At 42.1% G+C, this 19,225-nt stretch overlaps 1 protein-coding gene across 1 annotated transcript in view; it reads right to left on the reverse strand.

Annotated features, from left to right (window-relative positions):
* The window catches only part of usp54b (ubiquitin specific peptidase 54b), a gene marked incomplete at both ends in the record, with an annotated part of 41,071 nt that overhangs the window by 12,804 nt on the left and 9,042 nt on the right, over nucleotides 1-19,225 (reverse strand). The window contains 7 exons of the mRNA XM_083903674.1: nucleotides 133-282; nucleotides 2,242-2,388; nucleotides 6,689-6,794; nucleotides 8,392-8,474; nucleotides 8,609-8,722; nucleotides 11,323-11,457; nucleotides 18,197-18,289. Of these exons, the coding sequence (XP_083759800.1) occupies nucleotides 133-282; nucleotides 2,242-2,388; nucleotides 6,689-6,794; nucleotides 8,392-8,474; nucleotides 8,609-8,722; nucleotides 11,323-11,457; nucleotides 18,197-18,289 (828 nt within the window). The remainder of the gene's footprint in view (nucleotides 1-132; nucleotides 283-2,241; nucleotides 2,389-6,688; nucleotides 6,795-8,391; nucleotides 8,475-8,608; nucleotides 8,723-11,322; nucleotides 11,458-18,196; nucleotides 18,290-19,225) is intronic.

The raw sequence follows: 19,225 nt of genomic DNA on the forward strand, positions 1-19,225 counted from the left end.
CTTTATCAGAGAAGTAACATACAGCAGAGTCCCAGTTGTTCCTGCTCTCACAGGCACAACTGGAGATGCAGCAGAAACTGTACAGCGCGCCCTCCCTGTGCTGCAGCATGCACACTCCATACTGTATCTCACCTCTTTGACGTGGGCGTCGTCGAAGTACATCCACTTGCGTATCTTGGTCTGGAAGAAGAAGGTGGAGTAGTGCTTGCCGTAGTAGCACACCATGCCCACCAAATAGAGCTCTGCCTGACGAGCCTTCTCCTCTGTCACACGGTAGAACAACTATAGGAAAAGAGGGAGAGGGAGAGAGAGAGAGGGAGAGGGAGAGAGTCCGGAGGGGAGGGGTGAGGATACAGGGATGGAGGGAGGGAGAGATGCAGGGATGAGAGGGAGAGGTGTGCAGTACAGGAGGAGATGGAGCAGCAGAAGAGTTAATGTGAATACAAGCACATTTTTGCTCACCTAGTATATACTGTATATATATATGCTCTATGCAGTAATCCTTCACATTCTTCCTTTCCTCACGCTCTCCTCTTCCCTCTCGCTGTATGCTGAACACACTGTACAGTGCTGCGGCTTTTCACGCACAGATAATTCACACAACTCTTACAGTAAAGTCAGCTGCTGCCAACGACACTGGTGCTTTTGCGTTTGTGCTCCATACAAAAACGTTAGTGCTGATTTTGTGGGATTAAGTACATGGCTGTATAATGACCTCCTATGTTTCTTATATATCTTATTTCAATAATTGTGACAAGACCAGCGTGGTTAAAACAATATAAAATAATGTCAACATATAGGCTAGTAAATGTCTTTCCAATTGTATGGAACAGTAATCAACTCACAATATTTTTTAAAAAGCAGACTAACTCTTACAGAGCTAGGACTAATTTAGAGAGAGGAAGGTCATAAAAGAGTAGCTGGGAAGCAAAAAAAGACAACACATGCAAAAAAAAAGAGAGACAAAAGCAGAGCAACATCAAAAGAAAAGAACAGAAAAAACAATTCAATAGTTAATTCCTCCAATTCTAGTCTAATGACTCCCTGCCTCTCAGAGCAGCGTGAGAAACCGGAGTGAGCAGTGGAGTGGAGAACTTTAACTACAACACATTCATAGTCACTGATCCATTATTCATAGATATCACATCAGAATGTGGACAATGGCATTAAAATGCATCAGTATTACTCAGTCATGACACGGAGTATCAGGAGTTGGACATGTGTGTGTGTGCGTGTGTGCGTGTGTGTGAGAGAGTGAGGGTGTGAAAACTGCAGCAAGAGACACTTCTGTGTATGAGAGTAATGGAAGTCAGGTCGACAGCGCGTGTTATACTGTAATTTGCTGTTCCTCCGCAAATCTCGGAGATGAGATGTGTAATAACTCCGCGAGCTGATGTCACGCAATCCCATCATGCAACACTCCCAAAACAACACCATTTTGACGGGAAGCGGTGCTGTTCACATCCATAGGCATGTACACACTTTACAGTATTCTGACGAGCACTGCAGTGACTTGTATTCACTAGAGCTGCAACTAACAATTATTTTCATAATCGATTAATCTGGAAATGATGATGTTCTCAAAAGTCTTGTTTTGTCCACAAACCAAAATTATTCAGTTTTAATGATTTCTTTGTCATATGGAGCAAAGAAACCAGAAAACATTCACATTTAAGAAGCTAAAACAATCAGAAATCTTGTTTTAGTAGTCAAAAAATCTTCAAACTGATTAATCAATTTTCAAAATAGTTGAAAATTCAAATCTTAGCCCTAAACTAAACCAGTTTCTCAAATATAAGGTTCTGCCTCATCCATGTGGACTACTGGTCCTGACGAGGTCAGTGTTTATACCAGAAAACCCTCCTAAAGTGGTAACAAACACGCAAACTTCACTGAAATAACCATCACAACTAAATGCCTAACCTTAACTCTTACCCTAACCCAAACCTAAACACAATTCTAACCCTAAAACCATGTCATAACCCTGAAAAAGCCCCTTTTGAAAGCAATTACATCAGTTTGCGCTGCCTGAAGGTCACAAACAATATGCTCCGAGTTTGACCTTTGAGCACAGTGAGTCAGAGCTGCTCCAGTGACTAAAGGATTAATGCCAGTCTTTGGGTTCATTTTGAATTCAAGCGTCTCACAAAGAAAATAGGAAAACTGCAAAACATGCTCATGTGCCAGGTCTGTAGGGACGACAGTGTACGTGTGTGTGTTGTGTGTGTTTGATCCCCTTACGTCTCCCAAACGGAGGCAGGTCCCCAGGCTGTGTATGACGTCCTCTGCCAGGTCAGAGTGGTCCGAATCCCACACCAGCCCGATGGACACGATCTCCGGCGAGTTCATCAGCACCCGGCGAATACGCAACACCTCGCCACAGTTGCTCTGCGATGGAGGGGTGGGAGAGGGAGTAGGTTTAATAGAAAGGAGAGCATGTGACCCGACAGGATTTATTTATCCTCTGTTGTGAGGCACAGAGTGTCACTGTGGTGCAAAACCGTCCCTTCAGTTGGCAGCGATAAACACACGCTCGCAAGATAGACACAGGGATGAGGCAAAAGCGTAGGACAATGAGGGGCAGGGACAAAAAAAACAGGAGAAATAGATGATGAAAGGGCTGTAAGAGAGTATGACAGAGGAGGAAGTGCTGTGCTGACTTGTATTTGTCCCTTGGGCCTTCTGTTGAGTTCAGAACCGCGTGTTCTGAATCCTTCCTTTGAGTCATGACCCACCGCAGAGTTGGTGCACACACACACACACACACACACGCACAAGCGAGCGTGCTGGCGAAGTGGGCTCGGAAACAGCCTGAGAACACCCTGGCAACCAGACACTGTGCCAAACACAACTCTCACACACACACACACACACACACATATGCACAAACACACGGAAGAGAGCTCTCCTCTTGTAAATGACGGGCTGTCTTGTGCTGGCACGACACAAATGGTCAGGAAGGTATTTTGCCAGGGTTTGCCTCTCAGTTCTCAGAAAGGGACACGAACACGAGCCAGGAAGCAGCAGCCAAAGCAGAGTCGCACAGGGACACAGGCTATCTGTTAGCATTGGGACACACTGATGGGACACAAAAGGTTTACTTAGAAACTCTGAGTGCTGACAACATTATTCGCCAAACGATCAGGCAAACAGATTCACTGGGCTTTGTAATGCACTGCTGATCGATTTGGTGCAGTTGGGTCTCTGTGTATTATGTACAAAAGTGTCTTTCTTTTTTTTGTTTTGTGCACTGCTGTGGCTATGCAGAGCTTTTCAAGAGAGAGAGTGTGTGTGTTACATAACAGTGCTGCTGGTCAGAGGATGCTGTTGGTTTTGTAGAATGCTGATTGTGGCATTTGCTTCAGAGCAAATGAAACAAGTGAGGAGAGTGTTTGCTCTTATGCTCCATCACGACTCACGCAGCATTGGATTAAAGAGACAATCCTAACTTTAACAGTGGATCGAAAGATGAGGAGGCAACATGCTTTCTGCTTGTAATAAACCTTTACGAATGAATTGTGGTTGTGGGTGGGTTTCCTGGTCTTCCCCTCTTCATGATGGGATAAACTGACAAATCACTGATGAACTGCAAAACGATCACGTCTAAATGTGTGTAAAATGACCGAGATTAAGTCGTTAATGCACTGAACTCCAATTGTTTTACAACGTGGGCCTTGTTTTTGTAGTTTTGGTCATTACGCACTACATTGCACACTGGAATATGGCAACAACAGCGGGATTACTATGACAAAGTCTGACAGGGCAAGAAACATGATGAGTAACATTTATTCAATTTGTTTATACAACTGTTTTGGATGTACAAGTAAAATGGATGTTATGTATTTTTAGACCTTAAAATAACAGCTTCAAAATGGGTCACCGACTTATAAAAGGCTTATAAAAGGTGCCTTTTTCATTCCCACGAACACCGTCCTTGCACTACTTAACTTGTGAGCGGATAGAAAAAAACAACGGCAAGAGGTGTTTAAAAAGAATTATAATAAGAGACAAAAAACACACCAGGCAACCAGACCCAGCAAGTTAAAAGACTTAGAAGTCATCGCAAGACCACATCCAGCAAAAGTTACATAACATTGCTTTAAAACTGGTCTAATTGTCTTGTGTATGCGGTTCATACCACATTAATCTTAGGGGACATGCACTTATTATGCCAAGAGGCCTCATGGCCAAATGTACAAAAACTAAATTCAGTCTTGTGGAAAAAAAAAAACCCAACAACAACATCGCAGAATCTTGTTTTACAAGTAAGTGTTGCTTGTAAATGGCTGATACAAGGCTCAACAGAGCCTTTCCATTTTCATGTCCAGGAAACGTGTGAGAATGAGCTGAAGGGCAATTTCTCACTGTTTGCATTTGTGTCAGGTTTAGTGAAACAGGCCTCAGGTTATGAAAAAAAAAAAAAAATTAAATGAAAGCACATGTTTGTGTAACTAGAACCTGTTATTTGATTCTTCTTCTTCACTGACTTTAATACTTATGACATATAATGAACTGCTGCAGATTAAAATAATGGATTGTATGTCAATGGATTGATAGCCATAGTTGATACCTTCTGTTATCAAAATGCAATTCCAATGAAACAGGAACTGTGACAATAAGATGTCGCTCATTGCTGCACCTGTTGTTTCTGCCTGAACTGGTCTGAATATGAGATTGTCTCCCCATTGTCGCCGTGTTCCTGCCTGTGTTTAATGTCTGCATTTACTAAAAATAGTCACAGATGGCAGCAGCAGTAAGCATTTACTTTGTGGACTATATTGTTGCAGACATTATGATGCTTACAAGGTTCTTGAATGCAACTTGTAGCCTTTATTATAAGCTGAAAACTCAATGTGGACCCCTTAATTAATTTCACTTGCTCTTAAGCACTGGAATTGGTTGTAGAAAATAACTTTACGTTTGGGTTGGGGTATTCCATGGATAGTCCTGTCGATTATTTAAATAGCAATATGTGCGCTTGAAATGCCCATTCCTAATGTACGCACGCACACACACACACACATAATCTCTCAAACTGGCATTTCCAGTGTCTTCCAGCAGCTCACTCCCATCCAAATACCATCACTTTGTTTGAGCAAAGCCCAGGGTGGTAATAACAGAAGATCAGCACTGCGAGGGATGGACGATAAACAGAGGCAAGTTTATGTGACTCCCGTAGGACTGCGCACACAATGTCAGCATTAGGGCCAGGAATAAACTATCTGTGTTCATTAGTGTGTTTGGTGTGGTGGAGGCGACGCTGCTGCTGCTGCTGCTGCTGCTGCTGCTGAATGAAGAGAGAGGCAGCTGCTTGACTGTGTCCAGAGATGAGGTTCTCTGTGCGGACACGTTGGCAGTGTGGCGCGTGATGAGAGAAGGCCCAAACAGCACTTTCCCATGTGGCAATACCGACGCACACACACACACAAACACGTGTGCCAAACAAAATAATCTCGCACCTTCACCAGCTATGCCAGAGAATATTCACAATTTGTGACTAAAAATATTCATTCATTATTTCCGAGGAGCGTGTGTCCTGTGCACATTGCTTTACTGTACAGGAGGCTGATGAGGAAGTCGGAAAAAATGTTTCGCTTATCAGAGAGTGGGGAGGAAATTGGGAAGAATATGCACATGAGCTGATGGTTATGTAACACAGAACATAGGGAAATTGACAAACAGGACATGGAGCAAATTATACTTTTAAAATAAAGTTCTCTGCACGATCACTGTTTTTTTTTTTTTAATTATATAAGGAGGAAAGAGAATTAGCTGTTTTTCTATTCTAGAAAAACAATACTCCTTTTGGATTACACTAATAGTTTGGGGTCACTTAGAAATGTCCTAATTTTTGAAGGAAAAGCACTTTTTTTCAATGAATACAACATTAAATGAATTAGAAATACACTCTATACATTGTTAATGTGGTAAACGACTATTCTAGCTGCAAACATCTGGTTTTTAATGGAACGTGTACATAGGTGTATAGGAGGTCCATTTCCAGTGTTCCAATGGTACATTGCATTTGCTAATCACGTTAGAAGGCTATTGGATGATAAGAAAACCCTTGTGCAATTATGTTAGCACAGCTGAAAACAGTTTTGCTGACTGTTTGACGAAAATGCAAAATTATTATTTTGAATAAATATTAGTGCTGGGCACTAGGTTAATGCACTTTAACAGATGCGCTTGACGTCGTGTATACCTGCCGCAACACCGGAGTCCAGGCACCGTTTACCAGTTAGCTCCGTTAGCTGCATTAGCTGCTTTTAGCGCCGGTTAGCACACTTATAGTCTAACTGGGAGGGGTCTGTTTATTTAACGAAAAGAGCAGTGCTACAAATAACCAGCGTACCTGTGTACTGCTTGCCTCTGTTTTTAAAGTTTAGCGTTGCTTTAGAGACTCATTTTAACAATCCGAGTCACGTAAACATGACGTCACGTGCGTCTTTTGTCCGGTCAGTCGTCATGGAAACGCATCATGCGTTAACTGGCCCAGCACTAATAAAAAAATCCTTATTTCCAATCTTGTCAATGTCTTGACTACATTTTCTATTCATTTTGCAACTCTTTTGATGAATAAAAGTGTGACTGTTAATGGAAAACACAAAAAAATTCTATAGGTGACCCCAAACCTATGAACGGTAGTGTACATCCAATGTGTCGATGTGTACGTGTGTGCTCTTACAGGACAGTTGCGCAGGTCTCCCATGTTGCTGGCGTTGCGGAGCAGTTCTCCAAACATGTCCGGTGTGGCTTTCTCTCTGCACTCCAGCATCCTCACTGCCTGGTTACTGCAGCATTAGCCATAAAACACAACAACAATGGAAATAACTAAAAAAAAAAAAGCCTACTACTTTCTGAATGATTACTTCCCAAAACAAAGCAAATTTGCACAGGCTTTTGTGAACTGAAGGGAAAAAAAACTGTATTTGTAAAACGACTGTCTTCAAATTACATTTGGTCCTGAATAATGCTCAGGCCGACTCGACCCATGGGCTCGTCTGCTTTATTAGAGCAAAGGAGATGAAAAAAAAAGAAGGAAAACCAAGAACAAATCATGATTATACAGCCATTCTGAGAAGAATTCTAAAGCTACGTGACGACTATCCAACAGAGAGCAGTAACGGCACGCAAACATTATTATGGCTACGGTTATTAAAGCACAAGTTCATCAAAAACAGGAATCATTTCGGGGGGGGGGAGGCTAGTTTTGAGAGAATCTCCCACAGCAAGGCTTAAAGCAGAGATACAGCACATCTAAGCTGCTTTCATCCCTTTTTTTAAACACAACCGTCCTCTCAGGACAAACTCAAATACATGTTTTTATTTTTATCTGTGAACTGGTGAGAGTTTGTCTCGCAAGTTCATTCATTCAATTTCGTTACCATGTGCGGGGATTATGAGCGCAATTAATCAGCATTGTTTTTCCCCGTTTTAAGTATTCCATTGAGCATAACGACGTAAAAAAAAAAAAAAGAATAGACAAAAGCTCTCCTCCCCCTTGTCCTTTCCTCCTCCCCTTCCTCTCACTCCTTCCATTAAACTGAGATGAACTCAACCTCTTTCACCATCTCATCTCCAGTGTCTGAACACTTGTGTTTACGTATGCACAAATCACCACGAAGCAGACATTTATTTGCCTCGTTGTTGCCCTCTTATTATCCTACTCATTTTGATTTTAGCATATTTGGCTATCGCGACGATAAAAACAACAACAACAACAGGCTCCACTTGGGTGTAAAAATAGCCTGGCATCGCTAGCCCGGCAGCTGTAGTGGCGCTCCGACGGGCCCCAAAACTACCTTGAAAAAGTGTTGTTTATTTGTACTTCTGCCCCTCATTTATCCCTCTATTTCCTCTGCTGTGTTTTCTTTCCAAAGGAGATATGGAGTGATATATCCCCTAATTTCCCTCTTGTTCACAAGTCTTTCCGACCCACTGTTCCACTTATAGATTTATGTCGCCCCCCTGGGTCCACTGAATCAAACCGCTGATTGATTGCTTCCCCTGTTCCTTATTTCATTGACTCGGAGCGCGTGCGATTTGTATGTACAGTAACAGCTCTGAGGATGCGCACATGTTTCTGCTGTGTGTGTAGGCTACATTAAGCGATAATGAGACACATTATGCACAAACTCACCTGCTCTTGAACATACACCTGTGTGCATAATGTGTGTGTGTGTGTGTGTGTAGTCGTGCTCACAGTACAGTTGTTCAGCAGGGATCCATGCAGGAGAGAAGAGAACACGCTGTACCTTCCTTTACTGCCACCCAGCCTCAGCTTGCAGCCAGATATACTGCATAGTGTGTGTGTCAGTGTGTGTGTGTGTGTGTGTGTGTGTGTGTGTGTGTGTGTGTGTGTGTGTGTGTGTGTGTGTCTGGTCTTACCAGAGGGATGTCGTGGAGATGTAATGAACCATCTGAATGAAGGGCAGGGGGTCTGATGTGGCACCGCAGCTGTTACACACACACTGCCAATGCAAACACACCCTCAGAATCATCACAAGACATTGTAAGTATGTGTGTGTGTGTGTGTGTGTGTGTGTGTGTGTGTGTGTGTTAAGGTAAATAAAGGCCCAAAGTGAACCATGGGACAGTGTCCTACCTGTTCAAACAGAGTCATGGCAAACTTCTGGTGTGGTATGCAGTGTTTGGCTGTGCAGATGTCCTCTCTACTCTCAGCGCTGATGTGGAAGTGGATTCGCATCAGGAGATTCTCCTGAGAATCACATGGACATCATTTACGGTTGTGTGTCTTCGAGTCTGTGTGCAGTGTTTGTTTTTATAGTATTTGTATGTACAGTAAGGGTGTGTGTGTGTGTGTGTGTGTTTGATCGTTCCTCTCCGTTGGTTCTCTTGTTAATCCGACTGTGGGAGCGGCGTCTATATTTCATACGAAGCCGACGGATTCCCTGACCGAACACATTTACTACCAATCGATCAGACAGCGGCTCTAAGGCACGCACATAAAACACACACGCACACTGTGGAGGTCTGTAGGCAGAAAGAAAGAAAGAAAGAAAGAGAGAGTGAGTCTGAAACTGAAAGAAGTGGGAGAAAGCAACAGGAAGGCTCCAGGAGACAAAGTGCGGTGAGGAAAGAAGGTGAGCATAGCACGAAGACACAAATGAAAACCTGTGACTAATGACGCACTCTCGTTTTTTTTTAACCCTTTTTACTCTTTCATGAATTCATTCATTAGCTTTCCCGTCTATCATTTGCAGATTGAGTCCCACCTGACACTGGGTGAGATGTGTGGTAGATGTGACAGGGTCAACGGCCACTTCAGACTCGCACATATAGAACTAGGTCTTCTAGGACTACATGGTCCACGATACCACGATTCTGTGATGATCAGTATATTGCAAGACAATCATGTAGCGATACGTCACAATATCTGTCTAATTGAAGAAAACAAAACGTCTGTGCAAAGTTAAAAGTGCAGGATTTCCCTATTTATTCACTCTTATGTTTCTATCTTGTAACATATTCTGGAGCTGCTGAACTGTGAATTTCTCTGTGAGATGAATAAAGTATCTATCTATCTATCTATCTATCTATCTATCTATCTATCTATCTATCTATCTATCTATCTATCTATCTATCTATCTATCTATCTATCTATCTATCTATCTATCTATCTATCTGTCTGTCTGTCTGTCTGTCTGTCTGTCTGTCTGTCTATCTGTCTATCTGTCTATCTGTCTAACACAGAGACCAAAGTGCATAAAGTCTATGTATTGAACGTGGATGGAGCATCTCTTAACATAGCTTTCTCCACCGTTATCCTGCTGTAAACTCCCTCTTCTTCGGCCTGGTAACCACTGTCCCAAGTCGCCCTCATTCATTTGAGCAGAGCTCAGTGAAACTGACGAGGACTGTTTACTCTAGAGCACCTTCATTTGTTAATTAAAATATAAATATTTGCCCCATTTTGACCCACCTTTTGACCGTCTATTTCGGACTGTGGGAGAACATGCATAACAGTGCAGTTTTATAGGAAGATTGTCAAAAAGGGCTTTTTCTTCATTTTTTTTTTTTTTTTAAATTGGGTCTTTTTTTTACATCATTAGACTGATTAAGCATAAAAAGGAAAGAGTGGAGGTTCAGTGACGCCACTGATTTCTGTTCAAGCAACATTAATTGTTTGCTACAGACTAGAGAGGGATATCATTGACGTGCATAACTTGAGTGATTTTCGTTTCTTTTTCTTGTTTTTAATGCTATTATTCTGAAGTATAGTATCGTCAAATCATCAACAAACTAGATAGATAGATAGATAGATGGATAGATGGATAGATAGATAGATAGATAGATAGATAGATAGATAGATAGATAGATAGATAGATAGATAGATAGATAGATAGATAGATCGTTTTTAGCCAAATTAAGCTAACTAAGCATACTTTTCATTATTAAATAGATAAAAATTGTTTTAGCCAACTTAAGCTAACTTTAAGCTAGCTTTAAGCTGAGAGATAGATTGTTTTTAGCCAACTTAAGCAACCTTTAAGCTACCTTTTCATTAATAAATAGATACCAATTGTTTTAGCTAACCTTATCTAACTTTAAGCTAGCTTTAAGCTGAGAGATAGATAGATTGATTGTTTCTAGCCAACTTAAGCGAACTTTAAACTAACTTTTCATTATACATAATGAAAAGTTTAAAAAAAGGATAATAGATAACAATTGTTTTAGCCAAGTTAAGCTAACTTAAGCTATCTGTTTTGTCTTTTACTTTACTTACACTTGTTGCTGTGCCTCCGTCTGTTTTGACATAAATTGAATCACTTCCTGTGTGCAGGATCAAAACACACAGTTGTTGAGTTGTGTCGAGCTGGTAATCAACATTGCCCCAAGATTTGAGGATAGTTTGAATGTAACAGACGTTCAATTAGATTATATGACACTGCATCAGACGGAAAATGTTAATATTATTTAGGCCTACTACACAACGTACTGTATACTCAAAAACACAAGTGATTCTGCAGCCATTCTAACTATTGATATCCTTCACAGTTTTAACGCAACCTGATTACACGACATACATTTTCACTTTATTGGAAACGTGTGAATTGTAATTAAGAGAAAGCCTGCATATTTTTATCGGTGCAAAATAAAATACAGCGGCTACACAAAACGACCCAACAACATAATGCAGAACATATTACTTTGAGGTTGCTGCACTGGTTATCCCTGCAGCGAAGCCCCAGGAGTTCCTCAAATAAGCATCCTCACTTGTCCAATGTGTGTGTGAGTGTGTTTGTGTGTGTGTGTGTGTGTGTGTGTGTGTGTGCCCATGTATTGTCGCAGACTCACAAAGCACTCAGCAGCGTCATCCATGATGCCCAGCTGAAAGCGTTGTTCGTCTTGAAAAGTCTTGGCCAGAGCGCTCCGCAGTGCATCTGACGGCAGCACACGCTCACTGCTGAACTGGAACTGAGCAAAGATACTCTGCAGAAACACACACACACACACACACACACACACACACACAGGCATCCATAAAGAAATTCATTAATTCTTTATTTTACTGCTACAAATACACACTGTACCTTAAATGCTTTTCCTGAGAGACCCCTGCATTGTTGGAGTGTGTCCATGCACACATGCATGTACATACACAATGTTTTATTCATTATTATTATCATTATCAATTCTCTCAGAGTGAAACCAAACCCTTTTAACACATTTGTTCACAGTAAATCAGCGCCATGTTCTGTCAACAGATCCATAAAACAGAACCAGTGAAGCCAGTTGTCATCTTGTCAGGAGCAAAGGGCTGCACAACAATACCCAGACCGGACTTAAACAAACGCCCCACAGCGCAGCCAGGCCTCAATATCAGCCCGTATCAATAATAAATGGCATTTTGTTGTACACTTTTTTCCCGATAAAAACTGCTCTCCGAGTGCGTTGTAGCAATAAAACAGAAACCAAATCAAACTGTTAGCTAGGCCACTTAAGGGTGTTTCAAGGGGGCATTCAGAGACCAAAGAGGGGGATCAGTCAGTATGGAGAAGAAAAAAAGCTCAAAGTGTTGGTTTACATCCATGCAGGCAACTGCAACACCAATTTTATTAGCCCATATATAGTCAATTAGTCAATCATTTATATTTAGCCGTAAACTATATTCTTATTATAATCTCTATATTATAATCTCAAGCAGGCGATTGCAGATCTCCGATATCTCAAGTATCGGACTCCTCTGAGATTGGCAGTCACCCCGATCACCTCTCCCTGATCTCTTGTTTTCCAGCTGTCAGCGACTTTAGTGAACAGGTTCTTCATGGAGCTCAGTTGCTGAATGGAGCAAGACTTGATTTGGGTCAGAATTTATTTTATATTACCTGTATTTAATGAAAACTAAAACTCTTCTTTCCTGGAGTCTACAACAGTGTTCTTACAGAATATACGTTGTAAAATGTATATATGCTTCTGTATCAAATCACCTATATCGATTTTTTTATATCGATGTATCGCCCAGCCCTTGCTCAGTCCTGTGCGGATTTTGTTAGGGAAATAGCTGCTTGTTGTGTGTTATTTGCTCGGCGATATAGCCCATTGTTGTTATACACACACACACACTGTAAATATTATATCTATTATAGTGTTTAAGTTTGACATAATTATTCCGTTTCCTTGTTCGACTGTAGTTGTTGACTTTGCAGAATGTGTGTATAAATAGCTGGGCCTGAAACGAGCGTCCCCTGTTTCAAAGATCATCACTGCTAATTTCTTGTACACTCTTTGATATAAAAGTGATAAGAAGAACCATAAAAGGTTCTTAGACTTGTCCTCATAGGAGAACCCTTTTTGGCTCCAGGTAGAACCTTTTTATAAAAGTCCCACCAAGAAAAACCCTTTTAAAACCATGTATTCAGGAAAGGGGTTTCAAAGGGTTCTCCGGATCAAAATTGTTCTTACTGGAACCATTATTTTGTCCAAAAACCCTTGAAAAACCCTTTCTTCGGGAAAGGGTTTTTCAGAAGCAATTGGTTCCCTTGGACCCTTTTGGAACCCTTATTTCTAAGAGTGTAAATGGGAATTATCAGCTGGAAAAAAGGCAAATCTGAGCAACCAAAAAAAACAGTCCCAATCTCAGGTGTCACTGTATCACCTCAGAGCAGCACCTGGTCGTCTGTACATGCAATAATTCAATCAGTGATTATTTGGCTGAAAACCAGCAGGTGCTCCGTGTCCAGAAGACTACATGAAGTGACAGAAAGCGGTTCTAACACAGTCAGCGCACGACTCTCCGTCTCTTTGTGTCGCTCCACACTGGCTCCATATTTAGCTGCGTTTCAACTGTACAATCAAACGCACCACCAGCCTCAGCACACATCTTTGATCTATTTTGGATACTTTTCACAACTTGATTTATGAACATATTGTTGGGAGATTTTGGAGCCGGGAGGTAAAATTGCTTAGCTTACACTTCTGTGACACTCTGCAGTGACAGAAACGTGTGGATGGACAGTGGAGAAGCAGGTCAGGAGTATTTCGAGCATGAACATCCATATTTTGAGGATTTTCCCGTCATGAATACTTTTCAATCATGTAATAACCAGCCCTAGGAAGAGCTGCTATAACATTGATAGCCTCTGTATGAATGTTGTCTAAATTGATTACTGTGTTGTTACTTTTGGTAAGTTATTGACCTCCGCCAAAGAGGTATGTTTTCCCGGAGTTTGTTTATTTGTCTGTCTGTTAGTGACCAACATTACTCGAAAAGTCAAATATGGATTTGGATGACATTTTCAGGAAATATCCGCAATGGGACCACGAACAAGTGATTACATTTTGGGTGTTGATTGGGTGTGATCCATCATTTACATCCTTATATTTGGGACTCTGGCGGCCCTATCAGTCGCCAAAGTGTGAAAAAAGATGACTCACTCATGTTTTTGTGGTCCTCCTCAGTCTAAGTACAGGACATAAAACATGCAATGTTGATTTCCACGCTCCTTGGGACGCCACGAGACGCTAAATTCCTGGAATTGTTGTCTCGCGGAGCTCCGCTTTGTCCGTAAAACACGCGAGAGTGCCGGCGAGGGCAACAGTATCCGAAAACCGGAAGTCCGCAAAAACTTCTATTCTTGGCTCCACAGTGCAGCACAGAGTTCTACACAAACTTCCAGCCTCAGAGGATTTATCTGTCCAGTGGATACATGTCATATATGACGGCAATGTGCCTGCTAGAGCCTGCAAATGATCACTTTTCCAAATGCTAACTGCTGTTAGCTCCCAGTAGCCTCTGTGGCTGATGTCATTTCCTGTCACTTAAGTTTTCGTTTTTACTTTTTTTAAGGTGGACCTAAAGAGATACTACTAAACCGAGCGTTCTGAACAGGGCTGTTTTGGCAGGGTGATTGAACTGCTGTGGTGCTTCATCCTTATGGTATTTTGACAAAAGTATGTCACAGACATTGTTCACTAGTTTAACTTGGAGAAATAGGCTATAATATGACTCCTTTAAGTTTGTTTATCTCTGTATCCTTGTATTGTATGACTGGGTGAAAGCAGAACATAGACAGAAAAATAAGATAATGTTGAAGATCACTCGGTTTTAGTTTCACTAAACACTTCAATCGCTGGTGTTGAAATGGTATAATAAAAAAAAAGATTTGAAATAAGAAAACACACCAGTTTGTGATCCTCACAGACCAAAGACCATGATCCCACAGATACTGCAATGTAACCGAGCTGGAAGTGAGTGAGTCAGACGGCAACGCTGATGGAAAATCACAGCTCTCTCACTTCAGGTGTGGGATTCCGTGGCCACTGTGCGACACCGACACTGTGGCCACGGAGGAGAAAACTTAACACCTGCCTCTTAGAAAATGACTCCAAGTTATCGCCAATTCACAAGAGCGGATTATATTTAGCCTCAACATGTGCAAAACATTAACTGTCAACAGCATTACGGCTCTTTACAATCCTGGCAGCGCGCCAGCCAGCGGGCGAGTTATTAAAGCGTGATTAATACTTTTTCTGGTTATGGCTTCACGACTCGGTTAGGGTCGGATCACAGCTGAACGCTAAAAATGTAAAGACTGCTTCGGGCTGCAATTATATTAATATTGCTGTAAAGTATTGAATCATTATTGATTGGAAGAATGTGTTTAGATTCATTGATTATCACTTTGGGCAAAAATGATTTATCTTTGCATGGAAAAGTGGCAAAATGTTTTTGTTGGAAAATAATGTAAGGATGTCAGACTTTGAGTAGAGAATACATTGCTTTAAATATTCAAAGAGATTTTTATGTTTGATATTATGTACGAAGTGGAAACCTCACATCTCCATGGTTACTTCAAATCAAAACACTTAGATTTCTTTAACAATGACACCAGCTTGGACTTAAAAGTTTTACTTTTCTTTCACAAAGTTCCCAATAGGTGAATGAATGCTGACGCTTCATTTTAGACTCAACCGGTTCACGTCAAAGCTTTTTACGTCACAGATCCACGGTCTGTGGGTTGTCGCTGGGTGAAAGTTACCCAGCTTTCACTTTCTTTGCGGTTGGTCCTTGTCAAAGTGTCAGAGGTGATCGGTTTTTTTTATCGCAGTTTAGCGGTTCAGGACGGTCGTGATCGTAGAGAGCGTTGCGAAACAGTAGGCTTCAGTCTGCGAGTATGATTCAGTGTGTGCAGGCTGAGAGTTGGCAATGGGGAGGGTAATGCAGTCGTGCTGACAGGAGCACAGTGTGTGTGTGTGTGTGTGTGTGTGTGTGTGTGTGTGTGTGTGTGTGTGTGTGTGTGTTTTTCAGGTATTGCTCATGTTGTGGGGACTTAAGTCTGTTTACACAGTCACGTTATGGGGACAAAAAACCCTTATGTCCCTATAATGTAAATAATGCAATTTTAACGTGAAGGCATGGTTGTCTAGTTAGGGTTAGGTTAAGGTTACGGTTAGGGTTAGGTCAGTAGTCGCTATGGTTACGGTGAGAGTAAGTCTCCGGGAAATTAAAGTAAGTCAATGTAGTGTCCTCTGAAGTCATGGAAACCAGTGTGTGTGTGTGTGTGTGCGCGCGTGTGTGTGTGTGTGCTGACTGCAGCAATGCGCCAAGGAGAATGGAGGGGGGAATATACCCTACAGTGTGAAGGAGGGAGGAGAGGAGGAGAGCTGAGGCTGAGTGAGTAAGAGAGGGAGATGTGTGTGTGTGTATGCGTGTGCGTGCACATGCACGGTGCACAGACACAGCATGCATGTGGTGGTCTAAATGTGACGAGAGGAGCAATCTACGCCAACTCCTACATCCATGAATCTTTCCCCTTCCTTCGCCTATAGCCCCCTTCTTCCTATTTGTCATGTGTGTGTGTGTGTTGTAGGTATATGCATCTAACTGTGTGTGTTTTGACTGTTGAGAGAGATAAAGTGTTGCAGTGATTTCTCGAGGAACCGCCACAGGCAGGCAGCCTCGGAACTTCTGTTTACTACGACAGCGGGCCTCTTTATTTCTGCTGCCGGAGGTAGACCCAAATTCACACACATGACGCCATCCAAAATAAAAAAGAGCCCACGGTTAGCATTTATCTCTTTAGATTCTGTGCCAAACGGATGGTTGAAAAGCTAACATGCCATTAAAGCTCATTTAGCGCACGTCTCGCCTGGTTATTGGGAGACTTTAATCCAGTTTTGCTGTGGTAACTACGGCTACAAGCAGACTTTAAGGCTCACTTTATATCTGACAAAGGACGAGTAATAAAACCTGATTGTACCTTTGATTGGCTTTTATGTGTGTGTGTGTGTGTGTGTGTGTGTGTGTGTGTGTGCGCGTGTGCGTGCTCGTGTGCGTGTGCGTGTGCGTGTGCGTGTGCGTGTGCGTGTGCGTGTGTGAGGAGCATCCTTGCGTGGTAAGAAAGATTTGTGAGAATCTTGTTGAACGTGTGTATCGCAGTGTAACGTGTGCAGCATGCAAGTTAGATTTGTGTGCATGTACTGGTTTGTGTGTGTGTGTGTGTGTGTGTGTGTGTGTGTGTGTGTGTGTGTGTGTGTGTGTGTGTGTGTGTGTGTGTGTGTGTGTGTGTGTGTGTGTGTGTGTGTGCTTACCATTCCAGCGTTGGCTCTGCTGGATCAGCACTTTCAGTCGGCCAATTAATTACGGAGAGGCGCATGAGACAGAACAGCGTGTGGAACACACACATCGTCAGCGCTGCTGCACACGCGTACGTACAGCAGCGCTTCACACACACACACACACACAAAACTCAAGCTCCCCCTCACTCAGACACACACATTGTCATCGGCAAACGCAACAAATGGCCGAAAGCAGCGCCGCGTAAGTCTCGTTCATTATGAGGCTTTCACGATGTTACACGTCATCATCTTCCGCTCAGCGCGCAGCAGGCAGCTGGCGGAAACACAACAGTGATTCAACCTGTAACTGTGTCAGAAAAAGCTTTTCACACCGAGCTGCTCCTTCACTGGTAAAAAATGGCCTCGTGCAGAGCGTGCCATGCTTTTGTTTCCCTCTGTAAAACAAGTCAAAGTGCTGCAAAGTTGTTTCGAATCAAAGTCTTCTTAACCGAGAGGAAGAGGGGAGTTCAGCCCGACTGTCGCATATAAACCTTGTATCTCTTGCCACTGATTGGAGCTCATTTAACAAAGGAAACAAAGGAAAGAAAGGGATAGGAGGTAAGGAAGGTAGGAAGCTAGGTAGGTAACAATCCTCCCATCCACCGCAAACACCTATAAGTAGCTCTACTGCAATGAACAAAGGCAGTGCTTCATTAATGCAGTCATTCACTCATTTGTAGACACATCTAAGTTAAAGCCAGCAATTACCTTTCCCACAAAGCACAAGAAGCAAAGTGCACACTATAAAATGTTACATACACCTATTTTTAGATTAGTTCTACACCTGTGTATAATATATTGCATATAAATGAAGCTAAATGTTTTGTTTTTTTTATTGAATAAGACATGGTTTTAGTTTTAGAAGTGATTATAAATGTTATTGAGATGAGAGAGGCCTCAGAATCTGATGCATGAGCTCAGGCGCGTTTTGTTCGGGATTTGGACTCATGTCACTCATATCAAGACACATCAGATCACTCTAAGGGAAGTCTGGTCAAGAATAAATCCTTCCATCATCTACCGCTTTATCCTCCACCAAGACAAAATCACCTTCACTAATAGCCACAACCTCAGTTTTGCATGTAAGAGGTCAAAGTGAGAGCGTCCGTACCTTTAAAGCACAGAAGATACACGAGTCCTCCATGCACTTGTGCGTCGTTAGCTGTCGAAAGCTTCGGCGAAAGATGTCGAGATGCCACAAAACCTGGGAGACAAAACAGGAAAAAGCAGATGAACTAAAAGACTAAATAGACTGCTGTGATTTTCTATTTCCAGATTCAATTGTGATCCGTATCTAGATATGAGGTTATTAGGGTCACCTGAACTCATTGCATTATTATACATTCGAAAGCATTAAGTATAATAATCATTAATGTTCAATTGTCTGTTCTACATGGAGCCTTAAACAAGAATGAAGACATGACAGCTCACAGTAACAGGCTGTCTGACACGTTTCCCAGGTGCTCAGCAGCAGTCAGTGACAGTGACGAGAATATTTCAAAGTGTTATTATGACGATATCATTCATTCATCTTCTACCGCTTTATCCTCCACATGAGGGTCATGTGGTGCCAATCCCAGCTGACATAGGGCGAAAGGTGGGGTACACCCTGGACAGGTCGCCTGTCCATCACAGGGACACATAGAGACAAATAACCATTCACACCTACAGTCGCAGAGTGTCCAATTTGCCTAATCCCCTAATCTGCATGTTTTTGGACTGTGGGAGTATCAGATTATGTCTAAAAACAACTCATCTCAAAATCACAGAGAGTGTAGAAGAGGTTTGGCATACGACTCATTCCCTAACATGCTGAAAATGACGAGGTTTCTGTGTAATATTTAGATTTAAAACCTCCACTGGCTCAAACACACATCTCACACAGCTCACAGGTGGAAACCTTCCTGTCCCTTAAGTTTCGTTTTACTTTTTTTTTTTTAAAGAGATACCACTAAACCGAGCGTTGAACAGGGCTGTTTTGGCAGGGTGATTGAACTGCTGTGGTGCTTCATCCTTATGGTCCATAAAGATAACTGGGGAACTAGTTTAACTTGGAGAAATAGGGTATAATATGACTCCTTTAAAACTCCTTTGCTCGTCACTAGTTTGTGTCGTGTGAAAAATGACGTCACAGCAGTTT

This window comes from Microchirus variegatus, assembly GCF_963457635.1.
Source record: "Microchirus variegatus genome assembly, chromosome: 17".
NCBI lineage: Eukaryota > Metazoa > Chordata > Actinopteri > Pleuronectiformes > Soleidae > Microchirus > Microchirus variegatus.